This window comes from Scleropages formosus, chromosome 2 (assembly GCF_900964775.1).
Source record: "Scleropages formosus chromosome 2, fSclFor1.1, whole genome shotgun sequence".
Lineage (NCBI taxonomy): Eukaryota > Metazoa > Chordata > Actinopteri > Osteoglossiformes > Osteoglossidae > Scleropages > Scleropages formosus.
In genome coordinates, this window is record NC_041807.1 from 25,438,060 (window position 1) to 25,458,887 (window position 20,828).

At 41.2% G+C, this 20,828-nt stretch overlaps 1 protein-coding gene across 1 annotated transcript in view; it reads right to left on the reverse strand.

The window, feature by feature from the left end:
* LOC108937003 (testis-expressed protein 264-like) overlaps positions 1 to 20,828 on the reverse strand; it is a 62,091-nt gene that overhangs the window by 10,070 nt on the left and 31,193 nt on the right. The window contains exon 3 of the mRNA XM_018756731.2: positions 241 to 412. Coding sequence (XP_018612247.1) covers positions 241 to 412 — 172 coding nt within the window. The remainder of the gene's footprint in view (positions 1 to 240; positions 413 to 20,828) is intronic.

Here is a 20,828-nt window from a genome sequence, read left to right on the forward strand (position 1 = left end):
CCTTTGCAGTTCTAATAGGGAAAACTGGATGTTTTCTCTTTTATGAATTTAATCAATTAAATAAACTTGGTTTAACCAAAACTAAAATGGTAGTTCTTGGCTCAAAATTACTGGCATTAATGAGTAGATCAGTTAGGTATAATTAAGAGACTGACTAGTTCAAAAACCAAAAAGGAGGTTAAGGGAGGAAGAGAACATGAGGAAGAAGGAGCTTAGGAGTGACTGAAATGCGAGGCGTACCTGTGATGTCCGTCCTATGGTCCTCTTCAGACTCCTCACCATCTTGCAGCGTTTTCTCAATCGCTTGGAGCTCAGGCACGTAGAAGTCGCCTTGGCGTGCCAGTGGGCTCATGTAGTAGATCAGGTCACCACGGTAGATCTCCAAGAAAGGGTGGGCACATAGTTTCCTTTCCTGCAGAATAAACATGAAGAAAAGAGCATGAGACAGACAAAGGTGGAGGAGTTTAAAGCCAACTATCCCCCTATATAGTGCTCACCCTTGTATATTTGATTGTTTGTGCACCAGTACTTAGATTTCAACTCTTCCTATACCTGATGTTGGCTCTCATTCCCCCTACCAGCTTCCTGACTTCTCCTGTTTTGACCTAAATCAGGTGCAGGCAGACGTTTTCCTTCAAACGACCCTTCTTTTGGTCTCTGTATTAAACCAATGAATAAGGGATCCACATTTGAGTGACTGAGGGCTTCTGTGGCTCAAACAGAAGTGTGAAGCAGTGGAGTTCCCTGGTGTACTGACACAAAGACATTGTAAAACCTCCAATTTCAACCACAGGACAGGAAGAGAAGAAAGAGGAAGCCTTTTGCTAAGAGGAAGCTGCTGATCTCCATCTGAGCTTGCGAACAATGGCTGACTTCAGGATATAGTAATTAAAGTGGTGTTAATGCCGGAGTACGGTGAGATGTCATAATGACATTTGACTATTTCAATTATACTGCTAGAAGGAGACAAATGGAATATGGTATTTCAAGTAAAAGGTGCTAGGACTGGAACACACTGCAAAGGTGTAACTAAGGGAATCACAGTGCACATGAAAAGAAAGTCTTCCATCGTAGCAACTGAACAAGCTTTTAGGACACAAAATACCACATTAAATTGTCAGAAACTCAAGTGGAAAAAATTGTGAAAGTTTTCCAATCTATCTAGACCTCACCTGCAGTACATATTAGTTTCAGTGTCACCTTTGGGTGTCCTCAAGAGCTTTTACAGCACATTTCGCATTGGGATAAACTCACAACCTATACTTGGTGCCCATGAACTTTTCAAAATCCATTCGGCCAAATGCTTTCTTCATTTTCTATATGTGACATACATTCATGGATGTGTGTAATGCAGCGGATCTCTGTAGCTGCTAGAGCTTCCACTTCCACTCACATCTTGCAATGCAAAGTTGCACTTAAATCAGGGGTTCCAAAAACCCATGGCCACAATCTAAATGAGGGCCATACGGGGTGTTCCTGAGGGATGCAGGATGTTTCAAAAAAGAAATATTAGTGTTATGAGGGCATTACTTCACAGGCACAATATGAAGTAATTGTCCAATAAAAAACTTCAAAAGTAATTATGTGTTGACAACTAGTTCAATAAAACTATGAGAATAAACACAACATATCAGAATGACTGTCATTACCACTGCATGTAGAAGCATTTACAGTTGCCAAAATTCTATTCCGGATCATGACCAAACAAGTCTGGGAACCACTGACTTAAAACTACTTGTCAAAGGACCACTCCCAATCTACCTCTGCAGGACTTTGCACATGTACGACTTCCATGTTTACATTGCGCACTGCACACTTTATATACATATATAACCTCGTTATTTGGATTTTTGCAATAATAGTAATTGTCATTTGTGACTTTGCAGTAATAGTAATTTTTGTAAATTTGTGATTTACGCCTTGTTTTTCTTTCCTTACATCCTTATAATTTATGTCATAGGCTGCTGAGAGGATTCACAGAGTAAGAATTTCATTGTACAGTGTAACGAACTGTTTACTGTACACATGACAATAAACTCTTGAATCTGAATCTTGAATCCAACACCCTGAAACTGAATAATCCCTGACAAGGTGATAACTTGAACATCACTGAACCCCTGGTGTAAGACATGGCTATACAGGTGGTCCACCTGTGTGACTATGAGGCCCAGAAGAATCTCACAGCTCTCAGCCAAAACATCTGATGTGTGGTATAATGTTGGAATTTCATGGGAATCAGTATTTCATACTTTGGTCAGATGCTCTTGGGAGTTTCAAATACCAGGAAACCATCTGAGTGTGTTGTTGAGTTCAGACAAGTGGTAAACATGGCCAACTATGATACTGTGCTGTGCCTTTGTGTTCCTTGTGTTCTTCTCCAGAGATGTAGTCTAGTCTCCTAGGAGTCTCCCGGGAAGCACTGGGGTACTTTTGAACTCGGATCAAAACAGTCACATTGAGATTTTTTTAGGTGTGAAATATAAGGTTATTATGAGTAATATGAACAAAGTAGGCTAACCAGGTATTTCTGTACACACAGTCCCTCAATAAATTAAACTTGTGAAATTAAAATATTAAGATGTTAATGCTGTACCTCATCAGATATGCCTCTTGAAGATGCAAGAAAATTATCTTTTTTCTGAGAAATGAAACAACCGGTTCATGTTCAAAGTATGTATAGCAAAGCAATTACCTCTCAACGTGCATGAAATTACCTGATGACAGAAAATTTTTAGAACATTTATATGTGGGATTCCTTTTTAATGACATAAATGAGCAATTCCCCTCAAAATTCCTCACAGCAAGAAGAGAAAAAGGAGCAAACAAATGCAGACAGCATATTCCCAGCTGTAATAGCGAGATGTGTAGGAAGGGGAAGGGAAGCACACTCAAAAAACAACAGCTTGGTCCACATACACTTTCATTATCCTCTTGTCCTGACTTTCTCGATTCCAAAATTCCTTACATTTGTTGTCAAACTTACAGGTCTGGCCACTAATTAAAATCTCTCCATGAGTTTATTTCACCAGATTCAGACTACATTTATTATCCAGGAGAGCTGACCTTGACTACAGCGTAAAAGAATAAAGGATGGGTGTTGCCACATGATGCCATAACTGTTACCCACCACAATCAACGATTCATAATTTATGCATGCATTTAAAAATACTAAAATCAATTACAATTACTCTTATTTTACTCCTGCAAAAACAGTTACAATAACAGGAGTTCAACTGAGCAACTTCAGCCCACCTAGTCTCCAATATTTAATGCCATCTCCTTTATATGTTGAATTGCTGAAGGGTTCAGGTGGCTGCCCTGCTGCAGACTCCAGTCTAAAAGTCATGTAAAACATGCATTTGATTCACTGATTACAAGAGATGTTTAACCATGTTGCCCTTACATTTAAACTATGTGCGGCAAGGGGATCGCTCGACATTCCATGGAGAGCAGATCTTGCTACGCAAATAAAGATTGTGCTTGCAGAGAGCAGACTGAGCGAGAGGAGGGGGGTGAGAAGACACTGACAATGAGCTCCATCAATCCCTCGGTGGAAAATGGAGCTTCAGAAAAGGAAGGGGGGGGGACACCCAGCTATGGCACTGAAAAAGACGATGTTGTGGCAAATTTAACATTTTCCCGCAACTGGCTCGACCCACAAGATTCTGTTGATCTCTGAGCAAAAGTGCCGATGGAAAGTTCTCTGTGTGCGTGCGCACACACACTACCCAACATTGCAAGTGCCAAGAAAGCCAAAGCACATGCCAAAGAACCTCTGCATCTTCCCTCTAGACAAGAGCTTCAGTCTTACTGACAACCTGCTGGCTTCATAATAACCTGCAGTCTTCAGTCTCGCTGGAAATACACACCTTCAAGAACGAATGAGGGTGCATGGGCAACAAGATTTTTACAGGCTGTGCATGAACTTTACACTTTTTTATAGTCAAAAATAGGCCACTTCTGTGGTTGGATGGTTAATTATTCATGCAGGCTGATGTAACACACAAACTTACAATAAATCATGGAATTAGTTATCCTGGATACAGCTTATTAACTATAAGTACAGGAATATGGAAGAAAAATGGACCACAATTCATGAATGGCCATTAGCACTACAGTGAAGTGAAAGAATCTCTCACTTTCACGTTTCTTTATTTAGCTGATGCTTTTCTCCAAAGCGAGAATGTTAAACTGCCTACAATTACTTACCCAATTACACAGATAGGTAATTTTTGCTGGAACAATTTAAGGTGAGTGCTTTTCTCAAGAATACTATAGCAGCAGGTGAGATTTGAATCTGCAACCTTTAAGTCCAAAGACAGCATCTCTCCACTATGCTACCTGCAGCCCCTCTTCAACTTTCATGTTTTATGCCATTTTTTATTTTATATTGAAGACACAAGAAATATACAGCAGCAACACTGGAGACACAAGAAATGTAAAATATATTTTTGCTTGTATTTTAGCAAGATATCAACTTCTTTAATAATCATCCCAGTCTTTAAGAATATTACATTTAATGTGTGGGTGGGGGTTTAATATAGCCTAGAACCCATAAATCAGAAAAATGTTACATTTAACACTAACTGATACTTTATACTGGTATCCTAGAACACAGACACCTTAAAACCCCTGAGGAAGTTTAAACTAAATTTGAATATTTACACTCATCCTTCACATAATAAGGTTCATATAATTTATGTATAAAAATGAAACTTAGTTGGACACAGTAAATGACACTGAAGGAACGTTCTAAAAGTAAATACGAGATGTTTACTTTTAGAACTTATATCTGCTGACAGGTGAGGTTTCCCCAAATTTCCAAACAACTTTTCACTGATACTGACGCCAAGGATCCAGTGCTCATTTGAGGTATACCATGCTGCCATCTGGGAGCAGGCTGAGGAAGAGTGGTGTGGTGGGGGTAGGGCTGGTGGCGATAGACCACAAAATGTAGCTGGCGAACACAAATACATCAGTGAGCGATTTCCATCCAGGTAATTTTCGTTGGGCAAGGTGCCAGTTCTCCGTAGCAACATATGGGTTACTTAAAAAAGACAACCAAGTTCCCCCAGCAGAGCACTCACAGGAACCTTGTGCATCCTATCTAGAAGGTCACACCACTGACAAGAGGCTGATGTTATTATCGCAGGGATAGTCCCCGCTGCAGTTTCCCAAGGAAGTGCAAAATAATTGCTAATAATGTGTGTTAATACAATTCCAGCTTCTGGAGACATTTATCCAATATAGATTTCTATAGCTGAAACCAATGATTTTATTAGATGCCTTTCTCCAAGGCAACTTACAATGTTAGTTTCTAATCTAAGCAACTTTACAATGGAATAGCAATTTATACAGCTAGGTATTTTTTTTTTTTTACTATATCAATTCAGGGTAAGTACCTTGTGCAAGGGTACTACAGTGGCCTTCAAATCCATGACCTTCTGATCATAAGGCAACAGCTTCTACCAATACACTACATGCTGCCCTCTAAAAGAGAGAGAGAGAGACACACACACACAGTCTGAAACCGCTTATCCCAAGCGGGGTCACGGCGAGCCGGAGCCTAACCCGGAAACACAGGGCCAAAAAGATTACTTGTGTATATACTATGATCTGGGCAGCAGGCATTGTAGTCGCCGTTTCCCAACATGTGACCTAAAGGTTTTTTGTTTCAAATGCCACAAGGGGAACAGCTGCCATTGGCTTGATAAAGGTACTTACATTTAATGAAACCTCAGTTGCTTTTCAACTTTATGAGTTACTTTGGAGTTGATACCGTTACTTCTCGCTCAGGCATTCTGAAAGCTGGAAACCGTTCAGACAGACAAGTAGGAAGAAAAGAATGCCTTTGAGAAGGTGGAAAACTTTCTGGTGCTGACGAGAACGCAGATTTATTCCACCATCTGTCGCTAAACACAGTGGTATCGTCATAATCAAGATGTGATTCATGCCAGCCAGCACACTGGCATCCTCTGACAAACAAATATGAAATTAGCACCAGAGACTCTTCTTTCTGGCATGTTAGGTGCCAGAAAACAAAGAGTGCATACAGAACTTTTGCTGTACTGTCATTTTGCTTTACCTTCCAGCACAAAAGCTATTATCTTGCCTGAAGTTTTGACTGAAAGGTTGCAGGCTGAAGTCCTAGAAAGTACCCTTGAACACCCCAGCTGAATACATATATACCATCCACAGCCCCCCTAACAAAATGTCAAGTTTAACACTTTCCATGAAACACCCTGATTCCATTTATTTTCAGCCATCTACACATCAACAACCGCACTGTCAAAGAAAAGACAGATTCTGAATAAAATCAAAGGTTTATTGTGGCAAATCAAATCAACCACGGTCGATGCAGAAACAACACAACTGAAGTGAATCTGCCCACAAGCTATAAAACCCCCGCATTGCATTCCCCAGTAGATGTGAATTTATTTGTATTGCATCCCTACGCCCATCTGAGTAACCATCTGACATGTGAGTGACAGCTGGCATCAGTATGGAACATATTTTACAAACAAAAGGAAAGTTGGGGACTGGGACATGATAGTCCCCACATGCAATGTGGTTGAGGACATTGCCCAAGAGCCCTAAGTAGCACCTCTGGGATGGACAGGGAAACAAACCAGCAGAGACACATCAGACGATCAAGCCAGGATGAAGGCAGGCTGTCTGAAAAAGTAAAAAAATGTCACCCCTGTAGCCCAGGCAAACAGGGCATTCACAACAGGCCCAAAAGTGGGATGACCAAATTAGCAGAACAAATCGCATCACATTTCAAATCATCAATATATATATATCTAGACTGCGCATATACACATGGCCAGATGCAGCATCTTGAAAATGAGAATCCTTCTTGGACAAGACAGTGCGCACAAGATGTCCTCATTTAATCAAGTGTTAGTGGGACAGGAGAAGATGAGCTGGGGCTGTGATATTTCATTTAAAGTAGCTATTTGCTTGTTACTGCAGGGGGTCGCACTCTCTGTCGGAGCCCACTGAGGTTTGCCCTGACAGATCTCCCACAGAGAGCTACTGGAGTTCAAGAAAACACTTTTCCTGACAGAAGTGAAGGAAGCACAAGTACACGTCACTTCTGGAACAAGAGATTTCCATTTCTGTCACACGTTTTGTCTTGGAAACAAGATGAAAAACATATCGCCCACACCTTATTCACCAAGGTAACTTACACTGCTAGATACACTACTTACAATGGGTCACTCATCCATACATCAGTGGAACACACTCCATCGCTCACATACCATGGAAATTAACACTAACGACCTGCCAAATGCAAGGAAATGCTGGAACTGGCTGGTAAATTTGTCAGACCGACAGAAACAGTAGCGGACAAACATCTACAAATCACAATAATACGGATGCATCAGCTGTGTTTTTAAGTTCTTCTCTCTAACAGGACATGCTAGTCATGGTGTCATTTGAAATCTCATTACCCAGTTGTACCTAGGCAGAACATCAGCTAGGGGAAATACAGGTGAACATTCCCATCTGAAAACAAAATATCAAAATAAAAAAGGAAATTACTGCAGTCAGTTACAATTTTCCAGTTTATACCTCACATTACAGTGCATCAAAAAGTTTGCTTCCATGCCCTGAACAAGCATACACAGCAAGGTTTCAGGTGTCAGTAATAATCCTTTAACAGTTCAAACATCAAAAGTGTCTGTGCTGAACCATTAACATGGAAATAAACTTCACCTTAACAATTCCTTTCTATTTTTGTTAGCTTTATACAGTCTTGAGCTTTATGGCACTGTCTAAAACTCTTTTTCTCAATTTTATCTTCCATTTTATACTATCGTTCTCAAATCACGCAGAAAATGGGGCATTTGGAAATTAGGATTCAAACTAATGAAAGCAATGTCACATCCCATGGTTGTGCCTTTCTTCTATTTCTGGTAGAAAAAACTTTTACAATAAAAAGCTTATTCAAAATGTCCAGTGTCAATCATGGCTTTTCAAGTGCTGCTCTACAATTCATCCAACGGTAAGAGAGATCAGTGCTTTTGTTCCTTCAATGGTTCACTCTATGGACTTCACTGGAGACAGTCCACACGACTGTTTCCAGCAGGAATTGAACCCTCTTCTGTTGTTCACAAAGGGATCTTTTTTGTTTATTGCGACACAGTTATATTGTGTCAAATATTTATGAATAAATCCAGCTCTGCTCATTGATTTATGGTCTTTAACATCAGCGCTAGTCCCAGTAAACACCTACTCTATTTTCTCTCATTTGTCACTGTAGCCTAGGGAACCTTCTTCAGAAATACCTGATTAAAGCCTTAAAAACAAAAACAAAAGGATGAATTTTCTATTGCTCATTTTATACTCCTTAATCCAAGGACCAAAAATGGCATCCTGGGAGAAAAGCTGAGCACAGCGACACAATAATAATAATTAAAAAAAAATTCTTCATTAAGAAAAATAACAATGTATGAATAAAGAGGTTAAAGAACTGTCTCTATTAATGCTGTTTCCCTCTCAACCTCCCACAGAAGACCTCAAGAGAAGTTCTCTTATTGAGCAGCACAAAGACAAAACCCATTAAGCTTATTTGCTTCACTTCTGCTGAGAAGACTCATCTGTTCATCTCCATTTCTCCCACCCACTGCAGCTCTCTGTCAATCAGTCTTTTTCTGTCCCTCACTCCATCTCTCTCTCAAACGCACTCACACACACAGACTTGATTGTTCCAACCTCAACCCCCCATCCTACCACCCTCAACACAATCACTGTGCACTATTACACGGCACCACAAAACCTTATCCTGAACTGCGAAGACGCATTTATTAGAAAAACACTTAAACCGTAAAACAAAAAGTGGAGAGGTGAGCTGATCATCGAATGGAAAGCTTTTTAAATTCTAGCATCTCTCCAAGGCAAAGTAGAGAAATAAAAACTTTACAGCACAAAGGCAGAAAGAGGCTTCATTCTTCTCTTTAAGTGGCTCCTCAGTGAAGAAGATGAAAAGCCACTGCAAACCATATAAAGGTTTGCTACTTATTTTTTATTTTAATTGCTGTGTTTCGATGGCGTGGTCCGGAAGTCTTGAAATTCCTCCTACCCTTCCTCTCCACTTGTTTTCCCAGGGAACTTGAGAGAAACAGCCCAAAAAGCCTTTGTATGTTTGGCTCTTTTCGACTTCCTTTCAACTGGAATAAGTGAAGTGACGGGTGGGATGAATTTCCCAGTATCACTGCGCTAAATCAACACGCTCTGCAGGAGGCCAGATAATAATGTTTTTTCTTTTGGGTTTGGTCTTGGGAAGTAAGAGAACAGACCACAATCATGAGGAACCAACAGAATCTAATATAGTGCCAAGCCAAACTATTTACTGTACAGTGGCAATACAGAAAAAGAAGAGAACCAAAAACTGCACTGCAAGATTCCCGTGCATCCTTCAATCGCGCCGCTAAAATTGTTAACAAATGCAACTTTTCATCATCTTCAGCTGTCTGATCTTTCCAGAATTTGATTCTATTTCACCTGTGGCAAATTCTCTTGATTTAACATGATTTAAGAAAGGCACACACCTGTCTTTACAAGTCCCTCAGCTTACAGTCTATAGCAGAGCAAAAACCAAGCCATGAACTCCAACACCACTAAGAAAGGTTTGTGTTGATGAACAGATCCGGAAAAAGAGCAGTGGTCTCAATCACTGTCAAATGGAAGAAGTCTGGAATCACCAAGACTCCTTCTAGAGCTGCACATCTGGCTAAATTGGGTATTCAAGAGTTTAGCCAATCCCAAAATCAAGAACCCAATGGCCACTCTAACAGAGCTTCAGTGATCCTGAGTACAGATGGGAGAAGGAAAACCATCTCAGCAGTAGTCCATCAATGAGGTCTCTACGGTAGAGTGGAGAGACAGAAGCCACTCCTGAGTTAAAGGCATGCAATAGCCCACCTAAAGTTTGCCAAACAGCTCAAAGTGCCATACTAAAGGATCTAAACACGAACATAAATGAGAAATTACTGTTTTTTTATTTGTAATAATTTGCAAAAACATTCTGAAAATGCGTTTTCACTTTGATGGTACGGGGTGTTGTGTGTCAATTGATGAAAAAAATCAAATGAATCCATTTTGAAATAAGTGTTATATTTAAGTATTATTAGTGGTTAGAGCTACAATATTTGGATCCAAAGGTCGCAAGTTCGATCCCCACCTCTAGCTGTAGTACCTTTGAGCAAGGTTCTTACCCTAAATTGCTCCAGTAAAATTACCCTGCTGTATAAATAACGTTGCAAGTCGCTTTGGAGAAAAGCGTCAGCTAAATGTATGAATGTAAAACTAGCAACGCTGCACCGCGAGTCTTCTTGCGATAACAAATGAACATCGAGAAAGCAAGGCACTCTATTCAAGCTCTCAAGAAGCCACTCTGGAAGGTTTTTCACAATTGGGGTAGAGAGATCCCTCAATTTGGCAGTTTTCAGCACCTCACAGGATTTGGCAGCGGTAGAGTGGAACTTGAGCAAATTGGGATGCCATAACGATGAGTCCTGTTAGTCCCCAGAGTCCACCTGAGGCTGTGCCCCCCCCACCAATGCACTCCCCCAGCACAATTCTGGCGCGCAGACACATAAAAACTGCACTTCACACCCATTCGGATGGCCGATCCCAGTCCTACTTCACTCTCGCCCTCCTGACAGTCCTATTGTTTCTTATCTCCCTCGCAACAGGTACAGTTATCGCGCCTCCTGCCTTATCTTGGACTAGCAGAACATGTGTAGATGTTTGTAAAAGGGGATTCTACAGGGCTACATGCCCACACAGTAGCACTCTTCAATAGCTATCTTAAGTAGAGCGAAGGTTGCGCACACTCAGAGAACAAAGAAAAACACTGACATTTGAGCTGGCCAGCAGAGGAGGAGGAATTTTAAAAAGGAGGCCATTTCTCATTTTTGCTAATAAAAGCTCCTGATTTTTGGATAGCCAACACACGCTGTAAAGTTGCAGATGTAAAAAGAGCCTTTACTGCAGCAGTCGAAGACACGTTTCGGTGAAAAGAGAGAAATCTGCTACTTGACAGGCACTTCTAGTTTAGAGGCAAAGACTTTAATTCGGTGTGAAAAAGAAACCTTTAGTTCAGTTAGAGAAGAACTTACAGTTAGATGCCCACACTGAAAGGGGAAACCGAGTCGATGAACAGATACAGTTCTGAACGAACCGCTACGAATTGGGACTTTGGCCTTCCGAGAACAAACGCGCGTGGAGGAGATGTTCAGCCATCGCAGCTGGTGCAGCAGCCATTGATTACGGGCTTGTATTTGTTCAGCTCCTGCAGATCTGGCTGGCTCCTTCAACCCCCTCTCTCCCTGCCAACTTGGAGGCTGCAATGAGTCACCGAACAGCAGGGGACTCGAAGCACAGCTTAAAAAAGGTTAATGCCACCCTGTCTTGCTTTGCAATTCATTGACAGGCTGACAGAAGCGACCTGTTAAAAACATCAGATTTTGAAAATGGAATATTTATTTTCAACAACAACAAAAAAAAAAACGGTAATTTATGTCCAAAACGCGAAGAGCATAAATATGCAAAAAGAAAAAAAAAAAAAAAAAAAAAAAAAAAAACACCACAGTGCCATGTTGCATCTGATTTTCATCCACGATTCGTGTCCTTTTTCAGAACTGCTCTTAAAAGCGCTCACCCCCCAGCCTTTGTCGGCAGAACATGTCAAATTGTTGCACCTCCGTAAGAGCCGAGGATGCTAAGTGCTCTTTACACGTATGCAATTCTGACATTCCTGTGACAAGGTCCCCCAGGAAACAAGCACTCAAACCTCTCGGCACCTGTAATCTCAATACACCTGTTCCAAATCGTATGTTCTACGGGCCCTGTACGATACCTCAAAGATCATTTCGCCAAGATGTGACTATGAGAACTGCTCAGATTTTCAACTGTACCACCTCACTTACACAGGGCATAGTTTATGGAACCGCGTGACACTTTTTTCACTGCTGTGGAGTATTCCCGGCCAGCCGTGACTGAACATTTCATACAACAATGACTCTGCTAGCACTAAGTAACTACCCTCAGGACTTGCCACACCTCATTATTCCACTAAACCATAGTCTTTTCTCTAGCACAATACAGCATATGAGGTTAAGCAAAGTAAACCTCTGCTTTTATATATGGCTTCAGGGACAACTTGAATAAATTTAATTTAAAAATATTCTCAGGCAGCAAAATGCTTAATAGCATTTAATGACAGTGTATGTGACAAAGATTAGCAGATATGCAATACATGTGGCAATACTACACAAGAGGAGCCATATTTCTCAGTAAACCAACCTGTGAGGCAGAGGTGAGGATCTGCTTGTTTTTTCCTATTCTAGTTAAGGAGAGATTGCAGGTTCAGTTCTCAAGAGAGGCCCTTTTTCAGGATTCATTAAAAATATTATAACATGAATTGTTGCAGGAAAATACCTAAAAATATGATTTTAAACTGTCGCATTCACTGTAAATTTTTAAACTGGAGTGGATTAAGCAACAAATAACGTATGGTACATTTAAAAACCAAGCCAACATACTGCTTTTTTTCCCCCCTTCTACATGTGAAAATTTTCGAAGGTCTAGATGCACAGAGCATGTGTGTACTGACTTCTCAGAGAACACCGAGGGCGAGTATCAGATCAGTTATACAGTAATGACTGTGTAAATTACTAGCACATCAAGTGGAAAACTGTAAAACTACAGCTGTGGCTGAAAACAATTCCTCTTTCAAATGCTAATCACCTCTCCTGGGAGACAGACATAATGTTTGCCTACAGTTTCTCTCTGCTCTGCAGTTGCGGGAACTGTGCTGTGAAAGGGAGTGAAGGTGGCCACAGACACGTGGGGAAATGCATGTTAAAGGAGACAGCGTGGTCATAGCACCGGATACCACTCCGTCATGAACGAGCCCCTTGGAAGACAGCTGTTGCTCTGCGGACTGTGCTCAGAGCCAAATCCAAATAACAGCCATATTAATTTAATTTGTTTATCAGACAAATGGCTTAAAATTAACCAAAGGCTAAATGACACAATGGTGATACATACAGAGAGACAGGATTTGCAGGGACGGTAGGAAGAACATGAAGCTTCCCTACAGTACCACTTGTAGGTGAACCAAAGGTCAGCTTGAAAACTCCTGTGAAACAGCAAAAGCTCTGATCAGATGAACCTAAGAACTGCACCAAAGCTCTCGCTGTCTAATCTGTTGCGTCGGAAGAGCCACTTTGTAGAACAGTGCATTAGATTACAGTTTTGAACATATTTCATAACAACAGAAATTAATTTTCACGCTTAGAAGAATACTGGTTAGAAGAATGGAAAAAAGGATAGTAGGATCTCCCCCTGTTGGGAATTTTCCATATTAATCATGTTGACTCATGGCTACCTCTGCCTTCAGTTTTGCTTAGTTTGATAAGAGAAAATTGCTTCTGGATATACAGAAGAAAAACAGTCATAAATCTATTCAATGCAATCATGAAATTTGTGTAATGGTGAAAAAGCAACAGTATAAAGAAAGTGTGAGCCCTGTGGGAGAATATGGCTCATGTGTCGTCTACCCCTGGAAAAAATTAGATTCACTCAAAGAAAGTTGTGCAGAAATCGCCATAAACACAAAGACAAATGTAGACAGTTTTCAACACATATGAATGTGCAGGATACCATACGCACTGGCACTAAAGGGGTAAGGACAGACCATGATAGTTTTTAAACGTGAATTTGCATCCCCCCCCAATGTATCTATGGCTGCACCTTAATTTGTGGGAAAGCATGTGCTAAATTAATAAAAATGTAAATGTCTCACTCTGCTCAACTGTTGAGGTGCCAAAAATCCAAATGAGGTCCTTGGAAACACTAAGAAACACCGTGTAAAGCAAAATTAATTCAGACATTGCAAATCGCAAGGGTGTCAGCTACAAGAAGTTTAATAATGATAAAATAGTTACATCACAAATCAATTTTAATGTATATTGCAATAGTGGGGCACGGTGGCACAGTAGGTTTGGCCTGTGCCTGCTCTCTGGTGGGTCTGGGGTTCAAGTCCTGCTTGGGGTGCCTTGTGGCGGACTGGTGTCCCGCCCTGGGTGTGTCCCCACGCCGTGTCGCTGGGTTAGGCTCCGGCTGAGACTCGTCGTGGCCCCCCTTGGGACCAGCAATTTTGTGTGTATGTATGTATAGTGTAATAATTCTGCTGAGAAAAGCCATGAACCACAAGCTTTATTTTTTGCCATTATTCTTAATCTATACCATTCAATAAATCACAAATAACAGTGTTGTGACTTGTAAAGGAGGGATACGGCAGTAAAACTGACCTCTCAAGGTTAATCTTCATGTGAAGAATGAGGAACAAAACCATTGCCATCCTACCAGTGGTCCGAGTAGCCTGAAAATACCACAACAAATACTGATAATCCTAGTATTTAAAATTCAACAGTACATTCATATGGCTGTTCCTTCACAGTTGTGCTTTCAGACCAGGCAGAAATAGCTCATTTCTGCCCCGTTGCATCATGGGGGCAGAAGGAACAAGAGAGGAAACAATTTACATAAATGCTCGTCAACAAAACCTCACTTTTCTCCCTGTGGAAACTACCATGGAATGATTAATGTGGCTCGGACATCTTCTCAATAGCTGGGTGTCAGAGTTCATAAAAATAATATACTGTACTCAAAACACCAGAAGAAAGAGTTGTGTTAGCGCTGAACCCTCACACAATGCGCAAAGGTTGCCCGGAACGCTTGCTGGTCTGGTGCCATACAGAAAAGAAGCACATCAGATTCAAGAAGCAATCTGCATCACTCACTGTGACCCATCACAGATTTCTTCAGTATTTATTCTACTTTACCCCAGCTCTGTACCTACATCGCTGTAGTTTCAAGAAAAAGAAAATCAAGTGGCTATTTTTAGAGATATCAACTGAACTGGTCGCCGAGAAACCCATCCACAAGCGACCCATGAGCACAACAATTTGTCAGATATTAGGGGACCAAAAAATATCAGCAATACTACTGAATACAGTTATCACAAATATTGGAGGAGGCAAAATAGGTTTGCGTGAACATTGGAGGACCCCACCGCAAGTCACTGCTGTACCTATTGCATTCTGACCATGACAGGTATAGAGCCTGACACTAGAACAGTACAATAGATAAATCATTGCCAGTATTTTCCACATAATCCTGTACTTATGTTGTATATTGTGTTGTGCAATGCAAATCTCTCCAAATATGGGCAGTGATAAAACAAATGAACAGAAAAGCAATCTTCAGCCAACGCTCAGCCCTCTGCCCCCTCAGTTCCCAGATCAAGATGCTCGCTGATTGCAGCAAATTGGGGCTCCCTGTTACAAGCCCAGAACAGTATTTAAACTCAATTGCCCACATTACACTCTTCTCAGCTCGCTGAAGCCCTAATTTAAGCACCTTTAATTCTCTGCTTGTTCCTCTCCTCTGTATTGACTGTAATTTTGGAGAATCAATAGGGCTGAACCCACAATCAGCTGGGGACACGAAGGTGTACAATGAAGGCTGATAGATCTCTCGGGTGCTAAAGGACAAACAAACATGGGGCAGGGGACAAGACAAGTCCTAATGAAAGCGATGAACATGAAAAGGTTTTGCGATTCAATATCACCAGGCCTTCGAGCTCTCGCGTTTCATGTGAATCGGTAAATGAATCAAACACAGAAGCAACAAAGCAGTAAAGGAAAAAACTCTTGTATAACTGAACCTTTTTTTAATTATTATTTTTCTTTTGGACCACCCAGTCCTGGAATTTGGTTCAATCACTGTGAAAGAAACATACCACTATATCACAGCAAACATAAGAGCACACCAACTGAAATCTTAAATACCTTTTCCACCTTAGCCCATACAAATGCATAAATGCTTACCAATATTCCCATCCATCCATAGATCCATCCATTATCAATAACCACTTGTCCAGTGCAACGTCGCAAAGGTCAGAAGCCTATTCTGGAGGCATGGGATGCGAAGCAGGCTACACCCAGGATAGAATACTTGCTAATTTGCCTATTTCTCCTTTATGCCAACAAGCCATATCTACAGTGTGAAACATATTTCTCGGAAGCAATTTTGCATAGATGTAAGACAGAAGCTATAAAGACAAGTGCCACAGCGCCATCATCGTCAGAACCCAACTTGGACAACGTTTCAGCCGCAGACCTGGTGGTCTATTTTAGTGAGGAAGCCCTGTACTATCTCTTTCACACCCCATTGGCTCCAAATTGCATTAGATGCTGGATTTGTGGCCAAAAGGACTGCGGTTAAAACCAAGGGATGGATCCTTTGAGCATGGGTGCTTATGTCTGAAGCGCTTTATTAAATATCCAGCTGTACAAACGGGCACAGATCAGATCTCTAAGCTATGTAAATGGCCCTGGGTTAGGGCAGCAGGAAAGAAAATAACATGTGATATCATTTGTTTTTTTTTTTTTTGGGGGGGGAGCGAGTGGCTGCGCGGAAGTGTCGAGTTGGGAGCGAGATTCAGCTTCATGACTTGTGGCTTGGATATCGGTGACTGATCAGTTACATCAGTGCTGCTCCAGGCCTGTTGGTCTGACAGAGGTGTCGCTGTCACATTGTCTCTCATCACACAGGCCCTGACAAGCCACACTAGAAAAAATAGGAACTAAAAACATCACAGCTTTTTTCTTTTTGGAAGTGTTTTTCAGTCTCAAACTGCTGCAAACCTCTTGAATCATTCCGCAGGCAGTAAAAATGACTAATTGATGTTTCTGGTCTTCGGTCGGGAGTCTGGTGTTCATCCAAATGGGCAGAGTTGGGGGGAAAAAACTATGATTTATGATATTTAGAGAGCAATAATCTTCATGCTATTCTTCCTTACTTGTCTACCAATACGCCCTGATAGGAAAAAACACAACAAAAACTTCTTAATCATTTAATGATATGACATCACACTGAAATAGATTGAGTTTTTAGGTGTACTGCATATCAGCATCTGTTGTCCATTTCCAGAAAACATTACCCATGTAATTTTTCTCCCACCACCAATGTTATATGGTCTAGTAAATTTTTTTTTTTTTAAATTCTTTGTACATTTTAATTATTTGTTCAGTTCTTTCAAGCTGCTTACAATGATTTATCCATTGAAGCTGATAAACTTACTGGAGCAGCTCAGGGTAAGTATCTTGAAGAAGGATACTACAACAGGAGTTTATACACTAAAAAATTCCTAATACAGGGCTTATTCTTTCAAAGGTCAGATTGATTAGAAAAAGGAACCTGTTTCATATTCACAATGTGCTTGGGTCGAATATTCCGACCTCCTGACGTCTTGCAGGATGCCAGCATTAATTTATTAATCCATTAACTCTGACATCCAGCTGGTAGACACACACACGCGCACAGACCCGCCAAAAAGCCTCTTCCACATTCACATGGTGTCCCATGTACACAACTCCAAACGTTGCTTGAAGGCAATACAAAAATCTAATATAAGTGATATGAAATAAGTACGACCCTCACGGTTCGCCAGTTCTAGCCCCCCACCCCACCCCCCCTTCTGGCAAACGGCTTAAGAGAGCCAGTTACCAGGGTAACCACTTTCAGAAGATTTTTCTTCCTTTCCTTAGAGACCTGATACTTTAATATTCTGGGGTACTGAAGAAGAAAGAAGCTGTGGATTTTTGGAGTATCCCACATTATGCCTCCGGTCACAAGATGTTCTTCATCAAGAGGGAGACGACCACTATACCAGAAGGGCACCCACCCAGTTATATTTTCATCTGTGCACCACTGTTGGGAATTCACTAATGTTCTTCTTCTGTTGTAACCTCTGATTTATGTTTTCTTTACCTTCTTCATGGTATGCCTATCGTAATAATCAATGGCAGCTACTCACATACAAGAGTTGCTTTTTGTTTCTGTAGCTGAACAGCTACTAAGGCTGTTTTCATCTTGATAAAATATTGGATAATCATAATACTTGGAGAAAAGACTTCTATGTTTCCTTTGCATAAATGCTTACCTTTCTTAAATATTAGTCGTGCAGCAGTGAAGAAACAAAAACGTCAGCCGGACATTACAAAATGTAAGATTCCATATGACAACCGTTGCAGAAAATAAAAGTATCAGAGAAATAACATTAGAAACACTACCATCTAATGACTAATTACACCTGGCATTTTTCAGTTTTTCTCCATTTCATTCTTCACTTTCCTTTTTTTTAAAAAACAATTTATTCTCTCAAATGACATCTTTTATTGGCTAATGTTTGCGTTTTACACTTTGTTCACAAGTCACCGAGAGACTTTTGTTCACATGGTTAGAAGAAGAAACCAAGGAAATCAGCATTCAAAGCAGCAAGGAAAATCCCTTAACCTGAACTGTTTTGATAAATAACCAGTAGTGAAATGAGTCAAGCATAAAATTATAAGCCATAATATATATCACTTTAAATAGATTCCACTAAAAGACTAGGTAGTGTGACAATTCACAATGAAATGATCGCTCTCGGTAGACAGAGAACTTTCAGCTACAAAGAGCTGTACAGTAAAAGCGAAGTGCGCTAACAAACGCGAATAAGAGCTTAGCACATTAATTCCACATATTTAATACTGGCAGAGAAACAAACAAAATTAATCATTGGCTGCAGGAAAGAATGTAAATGTTGCATTGCTTGCAAAGCTCAAAAAAAAAAAAAAAAAAAAAAAGCTCATTTATTTTCAGGAGAAACTCGAGCACTGACAAGAATGTACGGAATTTAACGCGCCTCTCGCTAAGGGAAGAAAATGTCCAATTTTTCCCTTACAGAACTGAGATTAAAATGAGATACGAAAAGCAGAATACCAGACAGACTGTTCTCTGCAAAAGTAGTGTAAATAGATAGCATTATGCCAGGTTATTAATGTGTAGAAAAACAATAAACACCAAAGGCTGACATTCTTTGTATTATTAAACCAACAGCACACCAGCTGTACCGCTCACTCGGGTAATTATATAACCAATTTTCAGGCACTTAATGGCGTGTACCAAAGACTTACTCCACAGAAGTATGAAAAAAAATTACATCGAGGCTGTTTTAATAACTTCGAGACAGGCGTGGGTTGTGTGAACAATGATGAATAATAATGATGAAGATTGCTTGGTGTTTTAAAAGTAAGGTACAGCCTCGCACAACGCGTGAAAATTCATCGCGACTAAAAGACTCGCTGCAGAAATGTAGCACTGACGAAAATTTGCCGTTTTCCTTTATTATTTTACTCTTGCCCAGGTTTCCGCTGTCGTATTTGACGAGGAGTTGAGGTGTCTTCCAGTAAGCGTTACAGGTGGGCCGGCGCCAGGTAGGGGGGCACCCGCAGCACAAGCGGCGGTAAGAGCAGACACTGCGCCAGGTCTGCAGGAGGCGGTTAGGCAGCAGGTGCGTGAGCAACTCCATTCGTCTCCATCCTCCTCTACCGTTACATATTCGGTTCTGGCGCTGCCCAACTCCTAGTCACCAGCAGCGAATGACGGTGGCCTGAGCTACAGGAGTCAGACCGACAGACGCATTCTGGATGTGGCCGATCGCCTGCAGAGCCCTCGCTGTCTTTCTACGATATGTTCCAAAGCCAACAGTCTGCAGAAACTTGGCTAAAATGAAACATTACCACAGGACTGAAATCAGCATCACGTAAGTCACACGGTAAGATGGATGCTCTGAGAGTCTACGTGGCCCTACCAAGTCCTTACAACACGGACGGGCTCGTCCTTAAAGTCACGCTAAGGTGAACGCGCCAATGTGCAAGTCATGGAAAGAAGCAGACAAACGAATGCTTTTTATCTTGCATTTCCGATGTGATTCAACTCAAGGCTGGAGTGTAACCATTTCAGTGTCGCTACGGTATGGTAAACTGAGCTAGCCTATGGACAGCATGAATGGCACTCCCGAAGTTCTGTTTTCTCCAAACTGCAGACAAGAGCACAAGGGCGACGATGACACGCAAAATGTTTAACCGTCAGTGACATTCAGACTTTTCAGACTGTGGTATGTAGTTGCATGAAATGTACTGCAGATGTGCAATTCATAATTTATATTTGCAATTACTATATTTACATTGTTCTTTTCTCAAAAAGAACTTAGTGTTACGCCACTTAAAATTATTTTACAACTTGTACAACTGGGTAAATTTAGTGGAATAATAATAGAGGGTCAGTACCTTGCTCAAGGGGGCACGGTGGCGCAGCGGGCTTGGCCAGGTCCTGCTCTCTGGGGGGGTCTGGGGTTCGAGTCCCCCTTGGGGTGCCCTACGACAGACTGGGGTCCTGTCCCTGGTGTGTCCCCTCCCCCTCCGACCCTACGCCCTGTGTTGCCGAGTTAGGCTCCGGTTTGCCTCGACCCCCCGCTTGGGACAAGCAGTTTCAGACAATGTGTGTGTATCTTGTTCAATGGGTGCACCAGCAGGAACTGGAATTCAGACCTGGGTCCTCCGAGTACAAGGTGGCAGCTCTACTACACTGCCTCAAGATATGAAAAAGCAGTTTTATGGTCTGTGCACCGCAAAGTATAGCAATGTCTTCCTATAATAACCTGCTGTAAAATCTTGCTAATTTCTAAGACACCATAGGCAAATTGGAGTGACCGATTAACCCGAAACATATCTTTGGATTGTACCGAGGAAATCAGAGCGCACCGAGGAAGCTGGAGTTAACATGGAGGACAGAATATGAAAACTCCACACAGAGTGAGCTGGATTCAAACCGGAGTCCAAAACGATATTCCCAGAGAAGTGCGGCACCAGTGCTACCTGCTGTGCCACCCTTACACAAATCAAATAAATGTTATATGGACT